The 27,485-nt window shown below is 59.3% G+C and overlaps 2 protein-coding genes across 2 annotated transcripts; one reads left to right on the top strand and one right to left on the bottom strand.

Moving 5' to 3' along the window:
- The first annotated feature begins 570 nt into the window (after window positions 1-570).
- LOC137460682 (kallikrein-14-like) lies at window positions 571-17,885 on the top strand. Its single transcript, XM_068170867.1, has 6 exons — window positions 571-605; window positions 2,711-2,815; window positions 8,745-8,904; window positions 10,887-11,134; window positions 12,375-12,511; window positions 14,760-17,885. The coding sequence occupies exons 2-6, from the start codon at window positions 2,713-2,715 to the stop codon at window positions 14,910-14,912; spliced, it is 801 nt and encodes a 266-aa protein (XP_068026968.1). The 5' UTR covers window positions 571-605; window positions 2,711-2,712; the 3' UTR covers window positions 14,913-17,885.
- LOC137460681 (proline-rich protein 36-like) lies at window positions 16,475-27,368 on the bottom strand. Its single transcript, XM_068170866.1, is given in 2 exon segments — window positions 16,475-16,789; window positions 26,745-27,368. Coding segments are annotated over 2 exon segments (939 nt in total).
- Window positions 27,369-27,485: the final 117 nt, after the last annotated feature.

The following is a 27,485-nucleotide window of genomic DNA, read 5'->3' as shown; positions in this document are numbered from 1 at the left end:
GGTGGCATCTGCTGGCCCTTGGTGGCAGCTGGTGTCATTTGGTGGCCCCTGGGTGGCATTTGGTGGCATCTGGTGGCCCCTGGGTGGTGCCTTGGTGGCATCTGGTGGCCCTTGGTGGCCCCTGGGTGGCATCTGGTGGCATTGGAGGCCCCTGGGTGGCATCTGGTGTCATTTGGTGGCCCCTGGGTGGCATTTGGTGGCATCTGGTGGCACTTGGCGGCCCCTGGGTGGCCCTTGGCAGCCCCTGGGTGGCACCTGGTGGCCCTTAGCAGCCCCTGGGTGGTCCTTGGCAGGTCCTGGGTGGTGTCTGGGTGGCACCTGGTGGCCCTTGGCGGCCCCTGGGTGGCCCTTGGCAGCCCCTGGGTGGCCCTGGGCAGCCCTCGAAGGTGCCCAGGGCAGGTCTCCAGGAGGTGGCCCCCGCCCCCCCCTCCCCCCGGGCCGGCAGCGGCAGCCGGTGCCCCGCCCCGCCCCGCCCCCCCGGGCGCTGAGTCAGCAGGGGGCGGGGCCGGCCCCGCCCCGGGGCTATAAGAGGAGGAGGCAGAGGCAGAGGCAGAGGCAGCTGCTCGGCCGCTCCCTGCCCGCTGCAGACCTCCTCCTGCTCGCCGGTGAGTCCCAGCCTGCCCCCGGGGGCAACGCGGCCTCCCCGTGGGGGCAACGCCCCGGGGCTGCCGGCCAAGGCCTCCCTGGGGGTGGCCAAGAGCTCCAGGGTGGTGGCCAAGACCTCCTTGGTGGTGGCCAAGACCTCTATGGTGGTGGCCAAGATCTTCTTGGTGGCCAAGACCTCCATGGTGGCCAAGATCTCCTTGGTGGTGGCCAAAACCCCCATGGTGGCCAAGACCTCACTGGTGGTGGTGAAGACCTCCTTGTTGGTTGCCAAGATCTCCTTGGTGGCCAAGACCTGCATGGTGGTGGCCAAGACCTCACTGGTGGTGGTGAAGACCTTCTTAGTGGTGGCCAAGACCTCCTTGGTGGCCAAAACCTTCATGGTCATGGCCAAGAACTCTTTGGTGGTGGCAAGACCTTCATGGTGGTGGTCAAGACCTCCATGGTGGCCAAGACCTTCATGGTGGTAGACAAGACCTTCATGGTGGTGGCCAAGAACTTCATGGTGGTGGCCAAGACCTCCTTGGTGGCCAAGACCTTCATGGTGGCCAAGACCTGCATGGTGGTGGCCAAGACCTTCATGGTGGTGGCCAAGACCTCCTTGGTGTCCAAGACCTTCATGGTGGTAGCCAAGACCTTCATGGTGGCGCCCAAGACCTTCATGGTGGCCAAGACCTTCATGGTGGTGGCCAAGACCTTCATGGTGGTGGCCAAGACCTTCATGGTGGTGGCCAAGACCTTCATGGTGGTGGCCAAGACCTTCATGGTGGTAGCCAAGACCTTCATGGTGGCCAAGACCTCCTTGGTGTCCAAGACCTTCATGGTGGTAGCCAAGACCTTCATGGTGGCGCCCAAGACCTTCATGGTGGCCAAGACCTTCATGGTGGTGGCCAAGACCTTCATGGTGGTGACCAAGATCTGCTTGGTGGCCAAGACCTGCATGGTGGTGGCCAAGACCTCTATGCTGGGTGCCAAGACCTTCTTGGATCTCCCAAGACCTTGATGGTGGCCAAGGACTCTAAGGTGGTCAAGACCTCCTTGGTGTTGGTCAAGACCTTCATGGTGGTGGGCAAGAGCTCCTTGGTGTTGGTCAAGACCTCTATGGGGATGTCCAATGCCTCCTTGGTGGCGGCCAAGACCTTCATGGTGGCGGCCAAGACCTCTATGGTGGTGGCCAAGAGCTCCTTGGATCTGACCAAGACATTCTTGGTGGTGGCCAAGACCTCCATGGTGGTCAAGAACTCCTTGGTGGTGGCCACGACCTCCTTGGTGGTGACCAAGACTTCTATGCTGGAGGCCAAGACCTCCATGGTGGTGGCCAGGACCTCCTTGGTGATGGCCAAGACCCCCATGGTGGCCAAGACCTTCATGATGGTGGCCAAGAGCTCTATGGTGGCCAAGGCCTCCTTGGTGGTGGCCAAGACCTCCATGGTGGCCAGGACCTCCTTGGTGGTGACCAAGACCTCTATGCTGGAGGCCATGATCTCCGTGGTGGTGGCCAGGACCTCCTTGGTGGTAGCCAAGACCTCCATGTTGGAGGCCAGGACCTCCTTGGTTGTGCCCAAGACCTCCTTGGTGATAGCCAAGAACTTCATGGTGGTGGCCAAGACCTCCTTGGTGGTGGCCAAGACCTCTTGGTGGTGGCCAGGACCTCCATGGTGGTAGCCAAGACCTCCTTGGTGGTGGCCAGAACTTCCATGGTGGTAGCCAAGACCTCCTTGGTGGTGGCCAGGACCTCCATGTTGGTAGCCAAGACCTCCTTGGTGGTGGCCAGCACTTCCATGGTGGTAGCCAAGACCTCCTTGGTGGTGGCCAGGACCGCCTTGGTGGTAGCCAAGACCTCTATGTTGGAGGCCAAGACTTCAGTGGTGGTGGTCAAGACCTCCTTGGTGGTGGCCAAGACCTCTGTGGTTGTGCCCAGGACCTCCTTGGTTATGGCCAAGAACTTCATGGGGGAGGCCAAGCCCTCTATGGTGCTGGCCAAGAGCTTCTTGGGGGTAGCCAAGACCCCCATGATGGTGGTCAAGACCTGCATGGTGGTGGCCAAGATCTTCCTGGTGGTTGCCAAGACCTTCTGTCCTCATCCTCTGTGGTTTCTCTGCTCCAGGGATGGCTCCTGGTGGCCATGGGACCTTCGTCTTCCTCTCCATCATCATCCTCTCGGTGACCAACCCTGCAGTGGCCCAAGGTGAAGGCAACGAAGGTGGAGAAGGTGAGACCTGGGGTGAGGGAGGGGACAGGGACACCAAGGAGGGTGGAGGTGGAGGAGAAGGAGATGGAGATGGAGGAGTTGGAGGTGGGGATGGAGATGGAGGAGTTGGAGGTGGGGATGGAGATGGAGGAGATGGAGGTGGAGGAGATGGTGGAGTTGGAGATGGAGGAGACGGTGGAGATGGAGGAGATGGTGGAGATGGAGGAGATGGTGGAGATGGAGGAGATGGTGGAGATGGTGATGGAGGAGGTGGAGATGGAGATGGAGGAGGTGGAGATGGAGGAGGTGGAGATGGAGGCGGAGGTGGAGATGGAGGTGGAGGTGGAGGAGGTGGAGGTGGAGGTGATGGAGATGGAGATGGAGGTGGAGGTGATGGAGATGGAGGTGGAGGTGGAGGAGGTGGAGATGGAGTTAGAGATGGGTATGGAAATGGAAATGGAGGTGGAGATGGAGAAGGAGGGGGGGAGAAGGAGGTGGAGGTGGAGATGGAAATGGAGGTGGAGATGTTGGACCAAGGTGGAGCTGACCTCAGCTGGTGGGGCAGGAAGAAGCTGGAGATGACGATGGTGGTGATGATGATGGTGGTGGTGATGAAGGTGCTGGGACAGGATGGGAGGAGCAGGGCTGGGCCAGGGCTGGGCAGAAGTCATCTCCTGCCTGCCGGGAAGGCTTCAGCAGAGTCAGGAGAAGGCCTTGGCTGAGCTCCAACCTCCTTTGGCCTTCAGACACCTCCTGAGCCACCCCTGCTGGAGGAGGACCTCCATGGGCTGAAGGTCTCCAGCCTGAGGTGACCTCTTGGTGGCTCTTCCTCCACCCAGGGAGGAGGACCAAGGGTCATGGCCCCTGACCATGGGGCAGGCCTTGGGTTGGAGGCCACCATAGGCAGGGTTGGAGGCTTCTGGGGAGCTTCTGGGGTCCAGCACCAGGCAGGGAGACACCACCTGGGGTTGGGTTCCTTGACCTCTGGGGACCTTCCACCATGGGGGCTCCAGCAAGCCCCTGAGATGCCTTCAAGGAGCTTGGTGGCTTCCAGCCCCTCCTGGTTGCCCTCCAGATCCTCAAGGCCAACCTTAATGGCTCCAACCCAAGGGTCTGAAGGTCTCCAGGTGGTTCCCATCCACCACCTCCAAGGAAGCCTCTGAGATGCCTCCAAGGAGCTCCTGGTTGCCCTCCAGATCCTTGAGGCCAAGCCCTGGGCTTCAGTCCAAGGGTTTGAAGATGATTTCCAGGTGGTTCCCATCCACCACCTCCAAAGTAGCCTTTGAGATGCCTCCAAGGAGCTCCTGGTTGCCCTCCAGATCCTCAAGGCCAAGCCTTGGGCTTCCAACCCAAGAGTTTGGAGATCTCCAGGTGGTTCCCATCCACAGCCCTCCAAGGAAAGCCTCTGAGATGCCTCCAAGGAAACCTCTGAGATGCCTCCAAGGAGCTTGGTGGCTTCCAGCCCCCTCCAGATCCTCGAGGTCAAGCCCAGGTCTCCAAACCCAAGGGTCTGAAGGTCTCCAGGTGGTTGGCAGCAGCTCCAGGACCGGATGGGGAGCAGATGCCAGCAGGTTGGGCGTCTCCCACCCCCACCCAAGGAAGGTCCAAGAGAGGTCCCAGCAGCAGGAACCTGTCCCACCAGCCCCAGCTCCGCATTCCGATGTCCCAACCGGCAGCAGCCAGCCTGGACCGGAGCCACCTGGGCTGGAAGCTACCTTGGAGGTGGCCAAAGGGTGGAGGTCCTCCAGGAGAAGCTCAGAGGTTGGAGAAGGTTCAAAGGTTGGAGAAGGTTCAATGTTTGAGGTCATCATGGCTTGGAGGTCTTCATGGAGAAGGTCAAAGGTTGGAGAAGGTCAAAGGTTGGAGGTCTTCATGGAGGTGGTCAAAGGTTGGACAAGGTCAAAGGTTGGAGGTCTTCATGGAGAAGGTCAAAGGTTGGAGAAGGTTCAATGGTTGGAGGTCTTCATGGCTTGGAGGTCTTAATGGAGAAGGTTCAAAGGTTGGAGAAGGTTCAAAGGTTGGAGAAGGTTCAAAGGTTGGAGAAGGTTCAAAGGTTGGAGGTCTTCATGGAGGTGGTCAAAGGTTGGAGAAGGTTCAATGGTCAGAAGTCTTCATGGCTTGGAGGTCTTCATGGAGAAGGTCAAAGGTTGGAGAAGGTTCAAAGGTTGGAGGTCCTCATGGAGGAGGTCAAAGGTTGGAGAAGGTTCAAAGGTTGGAGGTCTTCATAGCTTGGAGGTCTTCATGGAGGTGGTCAAAGGGTAGAGAAGGTTGAAAGGTTTGAGGTCTTCATGGCTTGAGGTCTTCATGGAGGTGGTCAAAGGATAGAGAAGGTTCAAAGGTTGGAGGTCTTCATGGCTTGGAGGTCTTCATGGAGGTGGTCAAAGGGTGGAGAAGGTTCAAAGGTTGGAGAAGGTTCAAAGGTTGGAGGTCTTCATGGTTTGGAGGTCTTCATGGTTTGGAGGTCTTCATGGTTTGGAGGTCTTCATGGAGGTGGTCAAAGGATAGAGAAGGTTGAAAGGTTGGAGATCTTCATGGCTTGGAGGTCTTCTTGGAGGTGGTCAAAGGGTAGAGAAGGTTCAAAGGTTGGAGGTCTTCATGGTTTGGAGGTCTTCATGGAGAAGGTTCAAAGGTTGGAGAAGGTTCAAAGGTTGGAGGTCCTCATGGAGGAGGTCAAAGGTTGGAGAAGGTTCAAAGGTTGGAGGTCTTCATAGCTTGGAGGTCTTCATGGAGGTGGTCAAAGGGTAGAGAAGGTTGAAAGGTTTGAGGTCTTCATGGCTTGGAGGTCTTCATGGAGGTGGTCAAAGGTTGGAGAAGGTTCAAAGGTTGGAGGTCCTGATGGAGGTGGTCAAAGGTTGGAGAAGGTCAAAAGTTGAAGGTCTTCATGGAGAAGGTCAAAGGTTGGAGAAGGTTCAATGGCTGGAGGTCTTCATGGCTTGGAGGTCTTCATGGAGGAGTTCAAAGGTTGGAGAAGCTCAAAGGTTGGAAGTCCTCACGGAGGTGGCCACCTAAAGCCTGGGGAGATGCTCCTGAGGCCACCTAAAGCCTGGGGAGATGCCTCCAAAGCCCTGGAAGCTGAGGAGGTGCCTTGGAGGACATCTCCAGGGGGGTTGGAAGGGCCTCACATTCCTCAGGGATGTCCTCACCTGGCTCCTCCTGACCTCAGGACTTCTCCTGGCGCCGTTGACTCCACCTTGGGGCCAGCAGGAGCCACCCATGGAGCAGGTCCTACCAGCTGGGCCACCTCCAGGGTGGCTCTCCTGGAGATGTGTCACCAGCTGGGGCCTGGGGAAGGTCCTCCCTCGGAGGTCCCCTCCCAGAAGGTCCTGAGGAAAGAGGTGGAGAAGAAGTGAGGGCCAGGGAGGGCCTCCTGGTGGCCTTGGAGGGCAACTCAGGGGTGGGAACAACATTGGTGGAGCAGCTCTGGAGGTGCCAAGGCCTTCATGGAGGTGGCCAAGGCTTGGAGGTCATCATGGAGATGCTTTTGGACCTTCTGGAGATGCTTTTGGACCTTCTGGAGATGCTTTTGGGTCTTTCTAAGCTGATTTGGAGTCCTGAGTTGATTTTTGGGTCTTGAGATGGTTTTGGCCCTTCTTGAGATGCTTTTGGGTCTTCTTGAGATGCTTTTGGGTCTTGAGTTGATTTTGGCCCTTCTGGAGATGGTTTTGGGTCTTTCTAAGCTGCTTTTGGGTCTTTCTAAGCTGCTTTTGGGTCTTTCTAAGCTGCTTTTGGGTCTTGAGTTGATTTTGGGTCTTCTGGAGATGCTTTTGGACCTTCTGGAGATGCTTTTGGACCTTCTGGAGATGCTTTTGGGTCTTTCTAAGCTGATTTGGAGTCCTGAGTTGATTTTTGGGTCTTGAGGTGGTTTTGGCCCTTCTTGAGATGTTTTTGGACCTGCTGGAGGTGGTTTTGGATCTCTCTAAGTTGCTTTTGAGTCCTGAGTTGGTTTTGGACCTTCTGGAGATGCTTTTGGGTCTTCTTGAGATGCTTTTGGGTCATGAGTTGATTTTGGGCCTTCTTGAGAGACTTTTGGGTCTTCCCAAGCTGATTTGGAGTCTTAAGTTGATTTTGGGTCCTCTTGAGATGGTTTTGGGTCCTCTTGAGATGGTTTTGGGTCCTCTTGAGATGGTTTTGGGTCCTCTTGAGATGGTTTGGGGTCCTCTTGAGATGGTTTTGGGTCCTCTTGAGTTGATTTTGACTCTTCTTAAGATTGTTTGGGATCTGCTGGAGGTAGTTTTGGATCTCTCTAAGTTGATTTTGGGTCCTGAGTTGGTTTGGGACCTTCTGGAGATAGTTTTGGATCTTCTTGAGATGTTTTTCAGTCTCCTTGAGATGGTTTTGGGTCTCCTTGAGGTGCTTTTGGGTCTTCTGGAGGTGCTTTTGGGTCTTCTGGAGATGGTTTGGGTCTTCTGGAGATGGTTTGGGGTCTTCTTGAGATGGTTTTGAGTTTTCTTGAGATGCTTTTGGACCTTCTGGAGATGGTTTTGGACCTTCTTGAGATTCTTTTGGGTCTTTCTAAGCTGATTTGGAGTCCTGAGTTGGTTTTTGGGTCTTGAGATGGTTTTGGCCCTTCTTGAGATGGTTTTGGACCTGCTGGAGGTAGTTTTGGATCTCTCTGTTGATTTGGGGTCCTGAGTTGGTTTCGGACCTTCTGGAGATGCTTTTGGGTCTTCCCAAGCTGATTTGGAGTCTTGAGATGGTTTTGGGTCTTCTTGATATAATTTGGGCTCTTCTTAAGATGGTTTTGGACCTGCTGGAGGTGGTTTTGGGTCTTTCTAAGCTGCTTTTGGTCTTGAGATGGTTTTGGGTCTTCTGGAGATGCTTTTGGGTCTTCTGGAGATGCTTTTGGGTCTTCCCAAGCTGATTTGAAGTCTTGAGATGGTTTTGGGTCTTCTTGAGATGGTTTTGGGTCCCCTTGAGATGATTTTGGCTCTTCTTAAGATGTTTTTGGACCTTCTGGAGGTGGTTTTGGATCTCCCTAAGTTGCTTTTGAGTCCTGAGTTGGTTTTGGACCTTCTGGAGACGCTTTTGGGTCTTCTGGAGATGCTTTTGGGTCATGAGTTGATTTTGGGTCTACTTGAGATGCTTTTGGGCCTTCTTGAGAGGCTTTTTGGTGTTCTTGAGAGGCTTTTAGGTCTTTCTAAGCTGATCTGGAGTCTTGAGATGCTTTTGGACCTTCCTGAGAGGCTTTTGGACCTTCCTGAGAGGCTTTTGGACCTTCCTGAGAGGCTTTTGGGTCTTCCCAAGCTGATTTGGAGTCTTAAGTTGATTTTGGGTCTTCTTGAGATGGTTTTGGACCTGCTGGAGGTGGTTTTGGATCTCTCTAAGTTGCTTTTGAGTCCTGAGTTGGTTTTGGACCTTTTTGAGATGCTTTTGGACCTTCTGGAGATGGTTTTGGGTCTTTCTAAGCTGCTTTTGGTCTTGAGATGCTTTTGGGTCTTGTTGAGATGCTTTTGCGTCTTCTTGAGATGGTTTTGGGCCATTCTAAGCTGATTTTGGGTCTTCTGGAGATGGTTTTGGGTCTTCTGGAGATGGTTTTGGGTCTTTCTAAGCTGATTTGGAGTCCTGAGTTGATTTTGGGGTCTTGAGATCTTTTGGGTCTTCTTGAGATGCTTTTGGGTCTCCTTGAGATGCTTTTGGGTCTTCTTGAGATGCTTGTGGACCTTCTTCAGATGGTTTTGGGTCTTCCTGTGATGGTTTTGGACCTTCTTGAGGTGCTTTTGGGTCTTGCTAAGCTGCTTTTGGGTCTTGAGTTGATTTTGGGCCTTCTGGAGATGGTTTTGGACCTTCTGGAGATGCTTTTGGGTCTTTCTAAGCTGATTTGGAGTCCTGAGTTGATTTTGGGGTCTTGAGATGGTTTTGGACCGTCTTGAGATGGTTTTGGACCTCCTGGAGGTGGTTTGTGGTTGCCCTGGGTCCAGTCTGGGGTCAGCTGGAGCTGCTTGTCCTGCAGACCCCGTGGATGAGTCGCGGATCATCGGGGGCGTGCCCTGCTCCATCTCCAGCAGACCCTTCCAGGTGGCCATCGTCAAGAGGGGGCAGATCCTCTGCGGGGGGAGCCTCATCGACGCCCAATGGGTGCTGACTGCCGCCCACTGCAGGCAGCCAACCAGGTGAGAGCAGCGGCAGGGCATCACCAATCAGGTCCTCAAGGGTTGGGGGTCCTCAAGGGTTGGGTGGTCCTCAAGGGTTGGTGGTCAACAAGGGGTTGGTGGTCCTCAAGGGCTGGGTGGTCCTCAAGGGTTGGTGGTCAGCAAGGGTTGATGGTCAGCAAGGGTGGGTGGTCCCCAAGGGTTGGGTGGTCAGCAAGGGTTGATGGTCCCCAAGGGTTGGGTGGTCAGCAAGGGTTGATGGTCCCCAAGGGTTGGGTGGTCAGCAAGGGTGGGTGGTCAACAAGGGGTGGGTGGTCCTCAAGGGTTGGGTGGTCAGCAAGGGTGGGTGGTCAACAAGGGGTGGGTGGTCCTCAAGGGTTGGGTGGTCAGCAAGGGTTGATGGTCCCCAAGGGTTGGGTGGTCCCCAAGGGTTGATGGTCCCCAAGGGTTGGGTGGTCAGCAAGGGTGGGTGGTCAACAAGGGGTGGGTGGTCCCCAAGGGTTGGGTGGTCAACAAGGGTTGGGTGGTCAGCAAGGGTTGATGGTCCCCAAGGGTTGGGTGGTCAGCAAGGGTTGATGGTCCCCAAGGGTTGGGTGGTCAGCAAGGGTGGGTGGTCAACAAGGGGTGGGTGGTCCTCAAGGGTTGGTGGTCCCCAAGGGTTGGGTGGTGCTCAAGGATTGGGTGGTCAGCAAAGGTTGGTGGTCCTCAAGGGTTGGGTGGTCCGCAAGGGTTGGGTGGTGCTCAAGGATTGGGTGGTCAGCAAGGGTGGGTGGTCCTCAAGGATTGGGTGGTCCTCAAGGGTGGGTGGTCCTCAAGGGTTGGTGGTCCTCAAGGGTTGGGTGGTCCTCAAGGGTTGGTGGTCAACAAGGGGTGGGTGGTCCTCAAGGGTTGGTGGTCAACAAGGGGTGGGTGGTCCTCAAGAGTTGGTTGGGGGGTCCTCAAGGGTTGGGGGGTCCTCAAGGGTTGGGGGGTCCGCAAGGGTTGAGTGGTCCTCAAGGATTGGGTGGTCCTCAAGGGTTTGGTGGTCCTCAAGGGTTGGGTGGTCAGCAAGGGTTGGTGGTCAACAAGGGGTGGGTGGTCCTCAAGGGTTGGTGGTCCTCAAGGGTGGGTGGTCCTCAAGGGTTGGGTGGTCCTCAAGGGTTGGGTGGTCAGCAAGGGTTGGTGGTCAACAAGGGGTGGGTGGTCCTCAAGGGTTGGTGGTCCTCAAGGGTGGGTGGTCCTCAAGGGTTGGGTGGTCCTCAAGGGTTGGGTGGTCAGCAAGGGTTGGTGGTCAACAAGGGGTGGGTGGTCCTCAAGGGTTGGGTGGTCCTCAAGGGTTGGTGGTCCTCAAGGGTTGGGTGGTCAGCAAGGGTTGGTGGTCAACAAGGGGTGGGTGGTCCTCAAGGGTGGGTGGTCCTCAAGGGTGGGTGGTCCTCAAGGGTTGGGTGGTCCTCAAGGGTTGGGTGGTCCCCAAGGGTGGGTGGTCCCCAAGGGTTGGGTGGTCAGCAAGGGTGGGTGGTCCCCAAGGGTTGGTTGGTCCCCAAGGGTTGGGTGGTCCCCAAGGGTTGGGTGGTCCTCAAGGGTTGGGTGGTCAGCAAGGATTGGGTGGTCAGCAAGGGTTGGTGGTCAGCAAGGGGTGGGTGGTCCTCAAGGGTTGGTGGTCAGCAAGGGTTGGGTGGACATCAAGGGTTGGTGGTCAACAAGGGTTGGTGGTTCTCAAGGGTTGGTGAACTTCAAGGGTTGGTTGGCCACCCCTTGAGGCCTTCTCCTTGGTGGCCACCCCTTGAGGCCTTCTCCTTGATGGCCAACCCTTGAGGAACTTCTCCTTGCTGACCAACCTTGAGGCCTTCTTGATTGTCAGACCTTGAGATTCTTCTCCTTGTTGGCCAACCCTTCAGGCCTTCTCCTTGGTGACCAGCCATGGAGACCTTCTTGCTGGCCAACCCTTGAGCTCTCCCTCTTGCCCTCCAAGCCTCTTGGTGGGCCCAAGAGTGGTCTCCTGACCTTCTCCCCCTCTGGGGCAGGGACCTGAGGGTGCTGATCGGGACGGACACCCTGCGGGAGGGCACCGGGGAGGTGAGGACCATCCAGAAGGTCCAGGTCCACCCTCGCTACAACCCCCGGAGGAACGACAACGACTTCATGCTGCTGAGGTTGGACAGACCTGTGAGGTTCAGCAGCAACATCAAGAAGATCAGGTTGGCCACCAGGTGCCCCACGGAGGGCATGAGGTGCAGCGTCTCCGGCTGGGGCACCACCAGGTCCCCTGGAGGTAGGGCAGGAGCTGGCTGGGGGGGGAAGGGGCAAGGGGGAGGAGAAGGTGGTAGTGGAGAAGTTTGGGCTGGAGGTGGGGGTGGAGGAGGTGGGGGTGGAGAAGGTGGTGGAGAAGGTGGGGGTAGAGATGGGGTTGGAGAAGGTTGGGGTGGAGAAGGTGGGGGTGGAGAAGGTGGGGGTGGAGATGGGGGTGGAGATGGTGGTGGAGAAGGTTGGGGTGGAGGTGGGGGTGGAGATGGTGGTGGAGAAGGTTGGGGTGGAGGTGGGGGTGGAGGAGGTGGTGGAGAAGGTGGAGGTGGAGATGGTGGAGAAGGTGGGGGTGGAGAAGGTTGGGGTGGAGGTGGGGATGGAGGTGGGGGTGGAGATGGTGGTGGAGAAGGTTGGGGTGGAGGTGGGGGTGGAGATGGTGGTAGAGAAGGTTGGGGTGGAGGTGGGGGTGGAGAAGGTTGGGGTGGAGGTGGGGGTGGAGATGGTGGTGGAAAAGGTGGGGGTGGAGGTGGAGATGGTGGTGGAGAAGGTTGGGGTGGAGGTGGAGAAGGTTGGGGTGGAGATGGGGGTGGAAATGGTTGGGGTGGAGGTGGGGGTGAAGATGGTGGTGGAAAAGGTGGGGGTGGAGGTGGAGAAGGTTGGGGTGGAGGTGGAGAAGTTTGGGGTGGAGGTGGAGATGGTGGTGGAGAAGGTTGGGGTGGAGGTGGTGGTGGAGAAGGTTGGGGTGGAGGTGGAGAGGGTTGGGGTGGAGGTGGAGGTGAAGGTTGGGGTGGAGGTGGAGGTGAAGGTTGGGGTGGAGAAGTTGGTGATGGAGAAGTTGGAGGTGGTGGAGGTGGAGAGGTTGAGGGTGGTGGAGAACGTGGAGGTGGTGGAGAACTTGGGGCACCACCAAGTCCCCTGGAGGCTGGGCAGGAGCTCGGGGAGAAGGTGGGGGAGAAGGTGAAGAAGGTGGTGGGAGGGAGGGAGGGAGGGAGGGAGGGAGGGAGGGAGGGAAGGAGGAGAGACCTCCCCAAGGAGACCTTCTCAGGTGGCCCCCCTCCAGGACTTCCACATCAGGTGGGCAGAGAAGGTTCTCCAAGGAGCCCCTGAGGTGACCTCCTGCTGCTCAGGAACCTCCCTGGAGGAGGTTCCCTTGGCCTCAACCTCTCCTGGAGGCCACCTGGCAGGAAGCCTCCTGAGATACCTCCAAGCTTGGCTGGCAGCTGGCTTGGACCTCCTCCTGACTGTGTCTTCTCCACCTCCCCCCCCAGCCAAGCTGCCCCAGAAGCTCCAATGTGCCTCCATCCAGACCTTTGGGAGGTCCTCCTGCTCCAGGGCCTACGGCAACTCCATCACCCCCAACATGTTCTGTGCTGGGGTGCCCCAGGGGGGCATCGACTCCTGCCAGGTGAGGACCTCTCCTCCATCTCCACCACCTCCATCACCACCACCTCCAGGGAAGCCACCGCGAGAGGGCCACCAGGGGGCGCCCGGGAGGTGGCAAAGGCCTCCAGGTGGTTCCTCAAGAGGAGGGGGGGAAGGGAAGGTGAAGGTTGGGGTCCCACCAAAGGGCTTCTGGAGAGGAGATGGAGCTGTGGGGATGGACCTGGAGCTGGGATTGGGTCCAAAGAAGCTTTGGGTTCCAACCAAGCTTTGGGGTCCCACCGAAGACCTTCTTGGAGGAGCACGGGAGGTGGGGATGGACCTGGAGCTGGAGTTGGGACCCACCAAGCTTTGGGGTCCCACCAAAGACCACCTGGATAGGTGACGGAGGTGGGGGTGGAGATGGAGCTGGGGAGGGAGCTGGAGGGATGGAGCTGGAGCTGGGGTTAGGTCCCACTCAAGACCTTCTTGGCAGAGGCCTGGAAGTGGCTCCTGGAAGCTTGAGGCTTTGGGGTGGCTGCAGGGGAGGTTGTACCCTGTCCACTGGTGGCTCTGGCGGTGCTGAGTGTGGCTCCGGCGGTGCTGCCTGGCTGTGGTGGTGCACCTGGCTCCGGTGGTGCTGAGTGTGGCTCCGGTGGTGCTGAGTGTGGCTCCGATGGTGCTGCCTAGCTCCGGTGGTGCTGAGTGTGGCTCTGGTGGTGCTGAGTGTGGCTCCAGTGGTGCTGCCTGGCTGTGGTGGTGCTGCCTTGCTGTGGTGGTGCACCTGGTGTCGTGGTGCACCTGGCTCCGGTGGTGCTGCCTGGCTCCGGTGGTGCCACCTAGCTCCGGTGGTGCTGAGTGTGGCTCCAGTGGTGCTGCCTAGCTCCGGTGGTGCTGAGTGTGGCTCCAGTGGTGCTGCCTAGCTCCGGTGGTGCTGAGTGTGGCTCCAGTGGTGCTGCCTGGCTCCGGTGGTGCCGAGTGTGGCTCCGGTGGTGCTGCCTGGCTCTGGTGCTGCTGAGTGTGGCTCTGGTGGTGCTGCCTGGCTCTGGTGCTGCTGAGTGTGGCTCCGGTGGTGCTGCCTGGCTCCGGTGGTGCTGCCTGGCTCTGGTGGTGCTGAGTGTGGCTCTGGTGGTGCTGAGTATGGCTCTGGTGGTGCTGCCTGGCTCTGGTGGTGCTGAGTGTGGCTCTGGATGTGCCGCCTGGCTCTGGTGGTGCCGCCTGGCTCTGATGCTGCTGTGCGTGGCTCTAGAGATGCTGCCTGGCTCCAGTGGTGCTGCCTGGCTCCGGTGGTGCTGAGTGTGGCTCCAGTGGTGCTGCCTAGCTCCGGTGGTGCTGAGTGTGGCTCCAGTGGTGCTGCCTGGCTCCAGTGGTGCCGAGTGTGGCTCTGGTGGTGCCGAGTGTGGCTCCGGCGGTGCTGCCTGGCTCCGGTGGTGCTGCCTGGCTCTGGTGCTGCTGAGTGTGGCTCTGGTGGTGCTGCCTGGCTCTGGTGCTGCTGAGTGTGGCTCTGGTGGTGCTGCCTGGCTCTGGTGCTGCTGTGTGTGGCTCTGGAGATGCTGCCTGGCTCCTGTGGTGCCGCCTGGCTGTGGCGGTGCTGTGCGTGGCTCTGGTGCTGCTGTGTGTGGCTCTGGAGATGCCGCCTGGCTGTGGTGGTGCTGTGCGTGGCTCTGGTGCTGCTGTGTGTGGCTCTGGAGATGCCGCCTGGCTCTGGTGGTGCCGCCTGGCTCTGGTGCTGCTGTGTGTGGCTCTGGAGATGCCGCCTGGCTGTGGTGGTGCCGCCTGGCTCTGGTGCTGCTGTGTGTGGCTCTGGAGATGCCGCCTGGCTGTGGTGCCGCCTGGCTCTGGTGCTGCCTGGCTGTGGTGCTGCTGTGCGTGGCTCTGGTGCTGCTGTGTGTGGCTCTGGAGATGCCGCCTGGCTGTGGTGCTGCTGTGCGTGGCTCTGGTGCTGCTGTGTGTGGCTCTGGAGATGCCGCCTGGCTCTGGTGGTGCCGCCTGGCTCTGGTGCTGCTGTGTGTGGCTCTGGAGATGCCGCCTGGCTGTGGTGCCGCCTGGCTCTGGTGCTGCCTGGCTGTGGTGCTGCTGTGCGTGGCTCTGGTGCTGCTGTGTGTGGCTCTGGAGATGCCGCCTGGCTCCGGTGGTGCCGCCTGGCTGTGGTGGTGCTGTGTGTGGCTGTGGTGGTGCTGAGTGTGGCTCTGGTGCTGCTGTGCGTGGCTCTAGAGATGCCGCCTGGCTCCGGTGGTGCCGCCTGGCTGTGGCGGTGCCGCCTGGCTGCAGTGGCGCTGCGCTTGTCTCCGCAGGGTGACTCCGGGGGCCCGCTGGTGTGCGGCGGCGTGCTGCAGGGGGTGGTGTCCTGGGGCATGGCTGTGTGCGGCCGCCGCGGCCAGCCCGGCGTCTACTCCAACGTCTGCACCGCCTCCGCCTGGATCCGCAGCGCCATCCGGCGGCCCTGACGCCCCCCCGCGCCCACGCCGCCGCCGGCAGCATCTGCAGCAGCGCCCCCGGCCTCTTCATCGCCTCCATCATCATCATCGCCGTCGCTCTCTCCGGTGTCCAACCGCCCAACCTGGCCATGAGGTCCCACCAGCATCTTCATCAGCACCTTCATCATCAGCATCTTCATCACCTTCACCCTCCCCAGTGTCCAACCACCCAACCTGGCCATGAGGTCCCACCAGCATCAGCATCTTCATCAGCATCAGCATCATCTTCATCATTATCATCTTCATCACCATCAGCCTCTCCCAGTGTCCAACCGCCCAACATGGCCATAAGGTCCCACCAGCATCACCAGCATCAGCATCTTCATCAGCATCATCTTCATCATCATCTTCTTCATCACCATCAGCCTCTCCCAGTGTCCAACCGCCCAACCTGGCCATAAGGTCCCACCAGCATCACCAGCATCAGCATCTTCATCATCATCTTCATCAGCATCATCTTCATCATCTTCTTCTTCATCACCATCAGCTTCTCCCAGTGTCCAACTGCCCAACATGGCCATAAGGTCCCACCAGCATCACCAGCAGCATCATCTTCATCAGCATCATCTTCATCAGCATCAGCCTCTCCCAGTGTCCAACCGCCCAACCTGGCCATAAGGTCCCACCAGCATCACCAGCATCAGCATCTTCATCATCATCTTCATCAGCATCAGCATCATCTTCATCATCATCATCTTCATCACCATCAGCCTCTCCCAGTGTCCAACCGCCCAACCTGGCCATGAGGTTCCACCAGCATCAGCATCTTCATCATCAGCATCTTATTCTTCATCATCAGCATCATCTTCATCATCATCACCACCCCCAGCATCATCTTCATCATCATCTCCCTCTCCAGTGTCCAACCACCCAACCTGGCCATGAGGTCCCACCAGCATCAGCATCTTCATCATCATCATCATCGCCACCACCAGCATCATCTTCATCATCATCTTCATCACCATCACCCTCTCCAGTGTCCAACCGCCCAGCATGGCCATGAGGTCCCACCAGCAGCATCTGCAGCATCTTCTTCATCATCTTCAGCAGCAGCAGCACCCTCTCCAGTGTCCAACCACCCGACCTGGCCATGAGGTTCCACCAGCATCTTCATCAGCATCTTCATCATCAGCATCTTATTCTTCATCATCAGCATCTTATTCTTCATCATCAGCATCTTATTCTTCATCATCATCACCACCCCCAGCATCATCTTCATCATCATCTCCCTCTCCAGTGTCCAACCACCCAACCTGGCCATGAGGTCCCACCAGCATCAGCATCTTCATCATCGTCATCATCACCACCACCAGCATCATCTTCATCATCATCATCTTCATCACCATCACCCTCTCCAGTGTCCAACCACCCACCATGGCCATGAGGCTCCACCAGCATCACCGGCATCAGCATCTTCTTCTTCATCATCAGCATCTTCATCAGCATCTTCCTCATCATTATCATCATCACCACCACCAGCAGCATCACCATCATCACCATCATCATCACCATCATCATCATCTTCATCACCATCACCCTCTCCAGTGTCCAACCACCCAACATGGCCATGAGGCTCCACCAGCATCAGCATCTTCTTCTTCATCATCATCATCACCACCACCACCACCAGCATCAACATCATCATCATCATCATCTTCATCATCATCATCATCACCATTACCCTCTCCAGTGTCCAACCACCCAACATGGCCATGAGGCTCCACAATCATCACCAGCATCAGCAGCATCATCTTCATCTTCTTCATCACCACCACCATCATCATCTTCATCATGATCATCACCATCACCCTCTGCAGTGTCCAAGCACCCAACATGGCCATGAGGTTCTACCAACAACAACAACTGGACCCATACTGGGTCAAACTGGTCCCAAACTGGACCCTACTGGACCATAGTGGACCACACTGGACCCTACTAGATGATACTGGATCAGACTGGACCAAACTGGACCCAATCTGGACCATACTGGACTCTACTGGACCAAGACTGGACCATACTGAACTCAAACTGGACCCAACTGGACCCAAACTGGACCATACTGGACCCTATTGGACCCAAACTGGACCCTACTGGTCCCAAACTGGACCGTACTGGACCCAAACTGGACCCTACTGGATGATACTGGAACCATACTGGACCCTACTGGACCAAACTGGACCATACTGGATCAAAGCGGACCACACTGGACCCTACTGGATGATACTGGACCAAGACTGGACCATACTGGACCCAACTGGACCCAAACTGGACCATACTGGACCAAAGTGGACCACACTGGACCCTACTGGTCCCAAACTGGACCATATGGGACCAAATTGGACCCTACTGGAACCAAACTGGACCATACTGAACCCAAACTGGACCCTACTGGATGATACTGGACCCAAACTAGAACCAAACTGGACCCTACTGGATGAAAACTGGACCCAAACTGGACCATACTGGACCAAAGTGGACCACACTGGACCCTACTGGATGATACTGGACCAAACTGGACCCAAACTGGATGATACTGGACCAAAACTAGACCCAAACTGGACCATACTGGACCAAAGTGGACCACACTGGACCCTACTGGATGATACTGGACCAAAATTGGACCAAACTGGACCAGACTGGACCAGACTGGTCCCAAACTGGACCCTACTGGATGATACTGGACCAAAACTGGACCAAATTGGACCAGACTGGATGATACTGGCACCAAACTGGACCCTACTGGACTAAAACTGGACCCTACTTGACCAAACTGGACCAAAGTAGACCACACTGGACCCTACTGAATGATATTGGACCAAACTGGACCCTACTGGTCCCAAATTGGACCCAACCTATACCATACTGCTCCCAAACGGGACCAAACTGGACCCAAACTGGGAGGAGACAACAGCAAAAATAAAGAATCAATGGAGAAAGAGGAAAGAGTTGGAGTCATGAAACTGGGAGCACTGGGAGGGACTGGGAGGGGGAGCTGGGAGTAGTGGGAAGGGGAACTGGCAGCACTGGGAGGGACTGGGAGGGGGAACTGGGAGCACTGGGAGAGACTGGGAGCACTGGGAGGGGGAACTGGGAGCACTGGGAGGGTCTGGGAGGGGGAACTGGGACCACTGGGAGGGTCTGGGAGGGGAAACTGGGTGCACTGGGAGGGGGAGCTGGCAGCACTGGGAGAGACTGGGTGCACTGGGAGGGGGAGCTGGCAGCACTGGGAGAGACTGGCAGCACTGGGAGAGACTGGGAGCACTGGGTGCACTGGAAGGGGGAACTGGGAGCACTGGAAGACCTGTAAGGGGGAGCACTGGGACCACTGGGAGAGGGAACTGGGAGCACTGGGAGCACTGGGAGGGGGAACTGGGAGCACTGGGAGGGGAACTGGGAGTACTGGGAAGGGGAACTGGGAGCACTGGGGGCACTGGAAGGGGGAACTGGGTTCACTGGGAGAGGGAACTGAGAGCACTGGGAGGGGAACTGGGAGCACTGGGAGGGGAACTGAGAGCACTGGGAAGGGGAACTGGGAGCACTGGGAGAGACTGGGAGCACTGGGAAGGGGAACTGGGAGCACTGGGAGGGGAACTGGGAGCACTGGGAAGGGGAACTGGGAGCACTGGGAGGGGGAACTGGGAGCACTGGGAGGGGAACTGGGAGCACTGGGAGAGACTGGGAGCACTGGGAAGGGGGAACTGGGTTCACTGGGAGGGGGAACTGGGAGCACTGGGAGGGGAACTGGGAGCACTGGGAGAGACTGGGAGCACTGGGAAGGGGGAACTGGGTTCACTGGGAGGGGGAACTGGGAGCACTGGGAAGGGGAACTGGGAGCACTGGGGGCACTGGGAGGGGAGCTTGGAGCCATCAGCACCCCAGCAGCGTTCTGCTCCCGAGAGAGCAGCAGGAGGCCCAGCAGAGGGCCGGTGGGAGGCAGGTTGAGGCTTGCAGGGCTGGGAGGCTCCGGCGCTGCGCTCAGCGTCTCTCAGGAGGCCTTCGCTTGAGCTGGGCCGGCCTGGCTCACAGCCTCTTAGGCGCTGCTTAAGGAAGCTCTGAGCTCTCTTCCCTCCTGCTCCCTGCACGCTTCAGCAGCCTCACTGTGCCCAAGAGCCCTCGGTGCCGCTCCGGGCTGGGTGCCCCCCGCTGCGGCCGCCTGTGGCGAGGTGAAGGGCAGAGCCTCCCTCCCCTCCCCTCCCCTCCCCTCTTCTCCCCTCCCCCAGCATCAGAGCATCACCAAGGCTGGAAGAGACCTCAAAGATCACCAAGGCCAACCTGGCACCCAGCACCTCCTGGCTAAACCATGGCAGCCAGTGCCACGTCCAGTCCCCTCCTGAACACCCCCAGGGGATGGTGACTCCACCACCTCCCTGGGCAGCACATTCCAATGGCCAACAACTCTCTCTGGGAAGAACTTTCTCCTCGCCTCCAGCCTAAACCTCCCCTGGCACAACTTGAGACTGTGTCCTCTTGTTCTGGTGCTGGCTGCCTGGGAGAAGAGACCAACCCCCACCTGGCTCCAACCTCCCTTCAGGGAGTTGGAGAGAGCAATGAGGTCTCCCCTGAGCCTCCTCTTCTGCAGGCTAAGCAACCCCAGCTCCCTCAGCCTCTCCTCACAGGGCTGTGCTCCAAACCCCTCCCCAGCTTTGTTGCCCTTCTCTGGACACCTTCCAGCAGCTCAACCTCTTTCCTAACCTCAGGAGCCCAGAGCTGGACACAGGACTCAAGGTGTGGCCTAAGCAGTGCTGAGCACAGGGCAGGATGAGCTCCCTGCTCCTGCTGGCCACACTGTTCCTGATGCAGGCCAGGATGCCATTGGCCTTCTTGGCTGCCTGGGCACACTGCTGGCTCATGTTTAGGCAGCTGTCAATCAGCACCCCCAGGTCCCTCTCTGTTTGGCAGCTCTCAGCCACTCTGCCCCCAGCCTGTAGCTCTGCCTGGGGTTGCTGTGACCAAAGTGCAGCCCCTGGCACTGGGACTTGTTGAATGCCATCCTGTTGGACTCTGCCCATCTGCCCAGCCTGTTGAGGTCCCTCTGCAGAGCCCTTCTGCCCTCCAGCAGATCAACTCCTGCCCCCAGCTTGCTGTCATCTGCACATTTCCTGCTGATGGACTCCATGCCCTCCTCCAGATCATCAGTGACGATGTTGAACAGGCTGGGGCCCAGCACTGCTCCCTGGGGGGCGCCACCGGCGCCTGGCTGCCAGCTGGATGCTGGCTCCTTAGGCAGCAGCCACGCAGGGCACTCCCCAGCCCTCCTGCCAGGAGCTGGAGCAGCCAGCAGCAGAGTCAGGCAGGTTGAAGGAGGGTGAGGTGGGCTGGAAGGCAGAGCCTCCCTTGCCTCCCCCCAGGGCAGGGGAAATGATGCTCAGATGGTGCACAGGAGGGGTGGAAGGGTTTGAACAGAGAAGCAGGGAATGTTTCACACAGCACCCCAGGCACAAAAGAGATCCCAAAGCACACCCAGGAGCATCCCAGCACTTCCCTCTCCCCACCTCAGGGTACGCCCAACCCCCCCAAGGGCTCTTCCCCCACCTCCCCCTACTTCCACTGTGTGATGGGTTAACACCCATCCTGAAATCAAAGTGGGGAGGGCTTGGGAGTGCTTTGCCCTCCCTGCAGGGCCTTTTCCCCCCTGGGAAGCTGAGTCTGTTCCGCTCCCCCCTCCCTGCCCAGCTAGGGGAGGACATTGCAGCCATTAGGTCCCCTTGGTGGCTCCTGCCTCTCCTGGATGAGAGCTGCTGTGGCTGCCCTCCTGCTCCTCTGCCACGTGCTTGGGCCTGATCCTTCTCCCTGCTGCCTCTGTGCCTCTTCAGAGAGAGACTGGTTTTGTATTCTTCCTCTTTGCCCCCCTCCCATCCATCCTTGCTCCTTGCCCTTGTGACCCTTACCTGGTATTGTTGTATAGAGATATTGTGTAAAGACAACTCTTCACCCCTCTGCTGCCAGGCCCACTCCACATTCTTGCTCCTTCCCTTTCCCTTTTTTTCCCCCCTTTCTGTTAGGAGGGAGGAGGGGGGAGCAGGGGGAGAGATTCTCAGCCTTGTCCCCATCTGAGCTCTCCTGATGGTTCAGGCATGGAGGTGGGGAGATTCAGGCTGGATGTGAGGAGGAAGTTCTTCCCCATGAGAGTGGTGAAGCCCTGGAATGGGTTGTCCAGGGAGGTGGTTGGGGCCCTGTCCCTGGAGGTGTTTAAGCCCAGGCTGGATGAGGCTGTGGCCAGGCTGATCTAGTGTGGGGTGTCCCTGCCCATGGCAGGGGGGTTGGAACTAGATGATCCTTGTGGTCCCTTCCACCCCTGACTGATACTGTGATACTGTGATGTCCCAAGAGGCTGCAGCCCAGTGGGGGGGCACAGGAAGCAGGCGTTTCATCCCATAATGCCCTGCTCCCCTATCAAACAGCAGCAGGGAGTCCTCTCTGCCTCTTTCTTATCACAGTATCAGTCAGGACTGGAAGGGACCACAAGGATCATCTATTCCCAGCCCCCTGCCATGGGCAGGGACACCCCACACTAGATCAGGCTGGCCAGAGCCTCATCCAGCCTGGGCTTAAACACCTCCAGGGACAGGGCCCCAACCACCTCCCTGCACAAACCATTCCAGGGCTTCACCACTCTCATGGGGAAGAACTTCCTCCTCACCTCCAGCCTGAATCTCCCCACCTCCAGCTTCATTCCATCCCCCCTAGTCCTATCACTGCCTGACATCCTGAGCAGTCCCTCCCCAGCCTTCTTGTAGCCCCCTTCAGATACTGGAAGGCCACAATGAGGTCACCTGGGAGCCTTCTCTTCTCCAGACTGAACAGCCCCAACTCCCTCTGTCTGTCCTCACAGCAGAGCAGCTCCAGCCCTCTGCTCCTCCTCCTGGCCCTTCTCTGGACACCTTCCAGCCCCTCCAGATCCCTCTGGCAAGAGGGGCTGCAGAGCTGGCTGCTGCCTGGGCAATGGGGGAGAGCACCTCCCCTGGCTAGGCCCAAGGCAGGGAGGGAGGAAGAAGGAGCCCTGGGGGAGGTTGGGGGGGTTGGGTGTACCCCCACCTGAGGCTCTCCTTTCGCCCCTGGGGGCAGCCTTGGCCTCTCAGCTGCCACAGCTCCTAGCTCCCAGCTAAGGCTCCAACCACCGGGCACTGGGAGCATTGGGAGGGACTGGGAGCACTGGGGGCACTGGGAGGGGCACTGGGAGCACTGGGAGGGACTGGGAGCAATCCCTTGGGCTGAGTCTCTCCTTTCGCCCCTGGGGTCAGTCTTGGCCTCTCAGCTGCCGCAGCTCCTAGCTCCCAGCTAAGGCTCCAACCACCACATACTGGGAGCACTGGGAGGGACTGGGGGCACTGGGAGAACTGGGAGCACTGCGTGGGACTGGGAGCCCTGGGAGGAACTGGGGGCACTGGGAGGGACTAGGAGCACTGGGGGCACTGGGAGCACTGGCTGGCACTGGGAGGGACTGGGAGGAGGAACTGGGAGCATGGGGAGCACTGGAAGGGACCGGGAGGGGGAGCTGGGAGCAGTGGGAGGGACTGGGAGCACTGGGAGGGACTGGGGGCACTGGGAGCACTGGGAGCACTGGGAGGGACTGGGAGCACTGGGGGCAGTGGGAGGGACTGGGAGCACTGGGAGGGACTGGGGGAACTGAAGGCACTGGGGGCACTGGGAGCACTGGGAGGGACTGGGGGAACTGAAGGCACTGGGGGCACTGGGAGCACTGGGTGGGACTGGGAGGGACTGGGGGCACTGAAGGCACTGGGGGCACTGGGAGCACTGGGAGAGACTGGGAGCATTGAAGGCACTGGGGGCACTGGGAGCACTGGGAGGGACTGGGAGCAATCCCTTGGGCTGAGTCTCTCCTTTCGCCCCTGGGGTCAGTCTTGGCCTCTCAGCTGCCGCAGCTCCTAGCTCCCAGCTAAGGCTCCAACCACCACATACTGGGAGCACTGGGAGGGACTGGGGGCACTGGGAGAACTGGGAGCACTGCGTGGGACTGGGAGCCCTGGGAGGAACTGGGGGCACTGGGAGGGACTAGGAGCACTGGGGGCACTGGGAGCACTGGCTGGCACTGGGAGGGACTGGGAGGAGGAACTGGGAGCATGGGGAGCACTGGAAGGGACCGGGAGGGGGAGCTGGGAGCAGTGGGAGGGACTGGGAGCACTGGGAGGGACTGGGGGCACTGGGAGCACTGGGAGGGACTGGGAGCACTGGGGGCAGTGGGAGGGACTGGGAGCACTGGGAGGGACTGGGGGAACTGAAGGCACTGGGGGCACTGGGAGCACTGGGTGGGACTGGGAGGGACTGGGGGCACTGAAGGCACTGGGGGCACTGGGAGCACTGGGAGAGACTGGGAGCAATCCCTTGGGCTGAGTCTCTCCTTTCGCCCCTGGGGGCAGCCTTGGCCTCTCAGCTGCCGCAGCTCCTAGCTCCCAGCTAAGGCTCCAACCACCACATACTGGGAGCACTGGGAGGGACTGGGAGCACTGGGAGGGACTGGGGGCAATGGGAGGGACTGGGGGCAATGGGAAGGACTGGGAGCACTGGGAGGGACTGGGGGAACTGAAGGCACTGGGGGCACTGGGAGCACTGGGGGCACTGGGAGGGGGCACTGGGAGCACTGGGAGGGACCGGGGGCACTGGGAGGCACTGGGAGCACTGGGGGCAGTGGGGGCAGTGGGAGGGACTGGGAGCACTGGGGGCACTGGGAGGGACTGGGAGCACTGGGAGGGGGCACTGGGAGCACTGGGAGGGACTGGGAGCACTGGGAGGGGGCACTGGGAACACTGGGAGGGACTGGGGGCACTGGGAGCATTGGGAGCACTGGGAGGGACTGGGAGGGGGAGCTGGGAGCAGTGGAAGGGACTGGGAGCACTGGAAGGGGGAACTGGGAGCACTGGGAGGGGGCACTGGGGACAGTGGGAGGTGATCTGGGGGCCAGTGCTCCCAGTTCCCCCTCCCAGTGCTCCCAGTATCCACCCCCACAGTTTCCTAGTCCCCCCAAACTGGTCCTCCCAGTTCAAACCAGTGCAACCAGTAAGAGGAGGCTGCTGGTGCCAGCAGCAGCAGGGTGGGGGACACCTGGGTGGGGGACTGGGAGGGTACTGGGATGAACTGGGAGGGCACTGGGAGCAACTGGGAGGGCACTGGGGTGAACTGGCAGGTTACTGGAATGAACTGGGATGAACTGGGAGGGGACTGGGATGGACAGGAAGGGCACTGGGGGCAACTGGGCAGGCACTGGGATGAACTAGGAGGTTACTGGGATGAACTGGGATGAACTGGAAGAACACTGGGATGAACTGGGAGGTTACTGGCATGAACTGGGATGAACTGGGAGAGCACTGGGATGAACAGGAAGGGCACTAGGGGCAATTGGGAGGGCACTGGGGTGAACTGGGGGCATACTGGGAGCATACTGGAATGGACAGGGAGGGCACTGGGGGCAACTGGGAGGGAACTGGGAGCAACTGGGAGGGCACTGGGAGCAACTGGGAGGGCACTGGGAGCAGCTGGGAGCAACTGGGAGGGCACTGTGGGCAACTGGGAGGGCACTGGGATGAACTGGGAGCATACTGGAGGGCATTGTGGGCAACTGGGAGGGCACTGGGAGGCCATACTGGGAGGCACTGGGGTGATACTGGGATGCCACTAAGAGGCCACTAGGGGGCATTGGGAGCCCCTGGATGGCACTGGGAGCTACTGGGAGGATACTGGGGAAGAACTGGGATGATACTGGGATCATACTGGGAGGCCACTGGGGGGCACTGGGAGGCGGCACTGGGAGGCACTAGGAGGCCATACTGGGAGGCAGTGGGAGGCCATACTGGGAGGCACTGGGAGGCGCTGGGAGGTCATAATGGGAGGCACTAGGAGATCATACTGGGAGACCATACTGGGAGGCACTGGGAGGCCATAATGGGAGGCACTGGGAGGCCATACTGGGAGGTCATACTGGGAGGAATTGGGAGACCATACTGTGAGCTGCTGGGAGGCACTGGGAGGTCATACTGGGCAGCACTGGAGGCACTGGGAGGCCTTAATGGGAGGCACTGGGAGGTCATACTGGGCAGCACTGGAGGCACTGGGAGGCCTTAATGGGAGGCACTGGGAGGTCATACTGGGCAGCACTGGAGGCACTGGGAGGCCTTAATGGGAGGCACTGGGAGGTCATACTGGGCAGCACTGGAGGCACTGGGAGGCCTTAATGGGAGGCACTGGGAGGTCATACTGGGCAGCACTGGAGGCACTGGGAGGCCTTAATGGGAGGCACTGGGAGGTCATACTGGGCAGCACTGGAGGCACTGGGAGGCCTTAATGGGAGGCACTGGGAGGTCATACTGGGCAGCACTGGAGGCACTGGGAGGACATACTGGGCAGCACTGGAGGCACTGGGAGGCCATACTGGGAGGCACTGGGAGGCCATACTTGGAGCTAGTGGGAGGCACTGGGAAGTCATATTGGAAGGCAGTGGGAAGCCATAGTGGGAGATACTGGGAGGCACTGGGAGGTCATACTGGGCAGCACTGGAGGTACTGGGAAGTCATGCTGGGAGGCCCTGGGAGGCCATACTGGGAGGCACTGGGAAGTCATATTGGGAGGCATTGGGAAGTCATACTGGGAGATACTGGGAGGCCATTATGGGAGATACTGGGAGGCAGTGGGAAGCCATATTGGGAGATACTGGGAGGCAGTGGGAGGCCATACTGGGCAGCACTGGAGGCACTGGAGGCCATACTGGGAGGCCATACTGGGAGGTACTGGGAGGTCATGCTAGGAGGCACTGGGAGGCGCTGGGAGCTACTGGGAGGCGCTGCGAGGAACTGGTAGGCACTGGGAGGCGCTGGGAGGCCATAGTAGGGGGCACTTGGAGCTACTGGGAGCTACTGAGAGTCACTGGGAGGTACTGGGAGGCAGTGGGAGGCACTGGGAGGCGCTGGGAGGGCATAGTGGGGGGCACTGGGAGGCACTGGGAGGTCCTACTAGGGGGCACTGGGAGGCACTGGGAGGTCCTACTAGGGGGCACTGGGAGGCACTGGGATGTCATACTGGGAGGCAATGGGAGGCACTGGGAGGTCATACTGGGAGGTACTGGGAGGCCATAATGGGAGGTACTGGGAGGCCATACTGGGAGGCACTGGGAGGTCATACTAGGGGGCACTGTGAGGCACTGTGAGGCCATACTGGGAAGCAATGGGAGGCACTGGGAGTTCATACTGGGAGGTACTGGGAGGCACTGGGAGGTCATACTAGGGGGCACTGGGAGGCCATACTGGGAGGTACTGGGAGATCATACTAGGGGGCACTGTGAGGCACTGTAAGGCCATACTGGGAAGCAATGGGAGGCACTGGGAGGTCATACTGGGAGGTACTGGGAGGCACTGGGAGGTCATACTAGGGGGCACTGGGAGGCCATACTGGGAGGTACTGGGAGATCATACTAGGGGGCACTGTGAGGCACTGTAAGGCCATACTGGGAAGCAATGGGAGGCACTGGGAGGTCATACTGGGAGGTACTGGGAGGCACTGGGAGGTCATACTAGGGGGCACTGGGAGGCCATACTGGGAGGTACTGGGAGATCATACTAGGGGGCACTGTGAGGAACTGTAAGGCCATACTGGGAAGCAATGGGAGGCACTGGGAGGTCATACTGGGAGGTACTGGGAGGCCATACTGGGAGGCACTGGGAGGCACTGGGAGGTCATACTGGGAGGTACTGGGAGGCCATAATGGGAGGTACTGGGAGATCATACTGGGAGGCAGTGGGAAGTCATACTGGGAGATACTGGGAGGCACTGGGAGGTCATACTGGGAGGCCATACTGGGAGGCACTGGGAGGCCATAGTGGGGGGCACTGGAAGGCACTGGGATGCCACAGTAGGGGCCACTGTGAGCTACTGGGAGGCACTGTGAGTTACTGGGAGGCACTGGGTTGAACTGGGAGGCCATATTGGGAGGCACTGGGAGGCGCTGGGAGGGCACAGTGGGGGGCACTGGGAGGCACTGGGATGAACTGGGAGGCACTGGGAGGCGCTGGGAGGGCATAGTGGGGGGCACTGGGAGGCACTGGGATGAACTGGGAGGCACTGGGAGGCGCTGGGAGGGCATAGTGGGGGGCACTGGGATGAACTGGGAGGCACTGGGATGAACTGGGAGGCGCTGGGAGGGCATAGTGGGGGGCACTGGGATGAACTGGGAGGCGCTGGGAGGCGCTGGGAGGGCATAGTGAGGGGCACTGGGAGGCACTGGGATGAACTGGGAGGCGCTGGGAGGCGCTGGGAGGGCATAGTGGGGGGCACTGGGATGAACTGGGAGGCACTGGGAGGCGCTGGGAGGGCATAGTGGGGGGCACTGGGATGAACTGGGAGGCACTGGGAGGCGCTGGGAGGGCATAGTGGGGGGCACTGGGAGGCACTGGGATGAACTGGGAGGCACTGGGAGGACATAGTGGGGGGCACTGGGATGAACTGGGAGGCACTGGGAGGCACTGGGAGGGCACAGTGGGGGGCACTGGGATGAACTGGGAGGCACTGGGAGGCGCTGGGAGGCGCTGGGCGCGGGAA

This window comes from Melanerpes formicivorus, unplaced genomic scaffold, assembly GCF_026170545.1.
Source record: "Melanerpes formicivorus ecotype bairdi unplaced genomic scaffold, bMelFor1.0.p_v2 SCAF_701, whole genome shotgun sequence".
In the NCBI taxonomy this organism is placed as follows: Eukaryota; Metazoa; Chordata; class Aves; order Piciformes; family Picidae; genus Melanerpes; species Melanerpes formicivorus.
Note: the sequence above shows the minus strand (reverse complement) of the source record. Positions and strands in the feature narration are given on the sequence as shown.

What these genes read in the sequence shown, in the direction of transcription:
- LOC137460682 (XM_068170867.1), top strand. Translation starts at nt 2,713, where the DNA reads ATGGCTCCTGGTGGCCATGGGACCTTCGTCTTCCTCTCCATCATCATC. An exon ending in AGGCAACGAAGGTGGAGAAG is followed by an intron (nt 2,816 to 8,744) that starts GTGAGACCTGGG and finishes CTTGTCCTGCAG; the next exon opens with ACCCCGTGGATGAGTCGCGG. An exon ending in CACTGCAGGCAGCCAACCAG is followed by an intron (nt 8,905 to 10,886) that starts GTGAGAGCAGCG and finishes CCTCTGGGGCAG; the next exon opens with GGACCTGAGGGTGCTGATCG.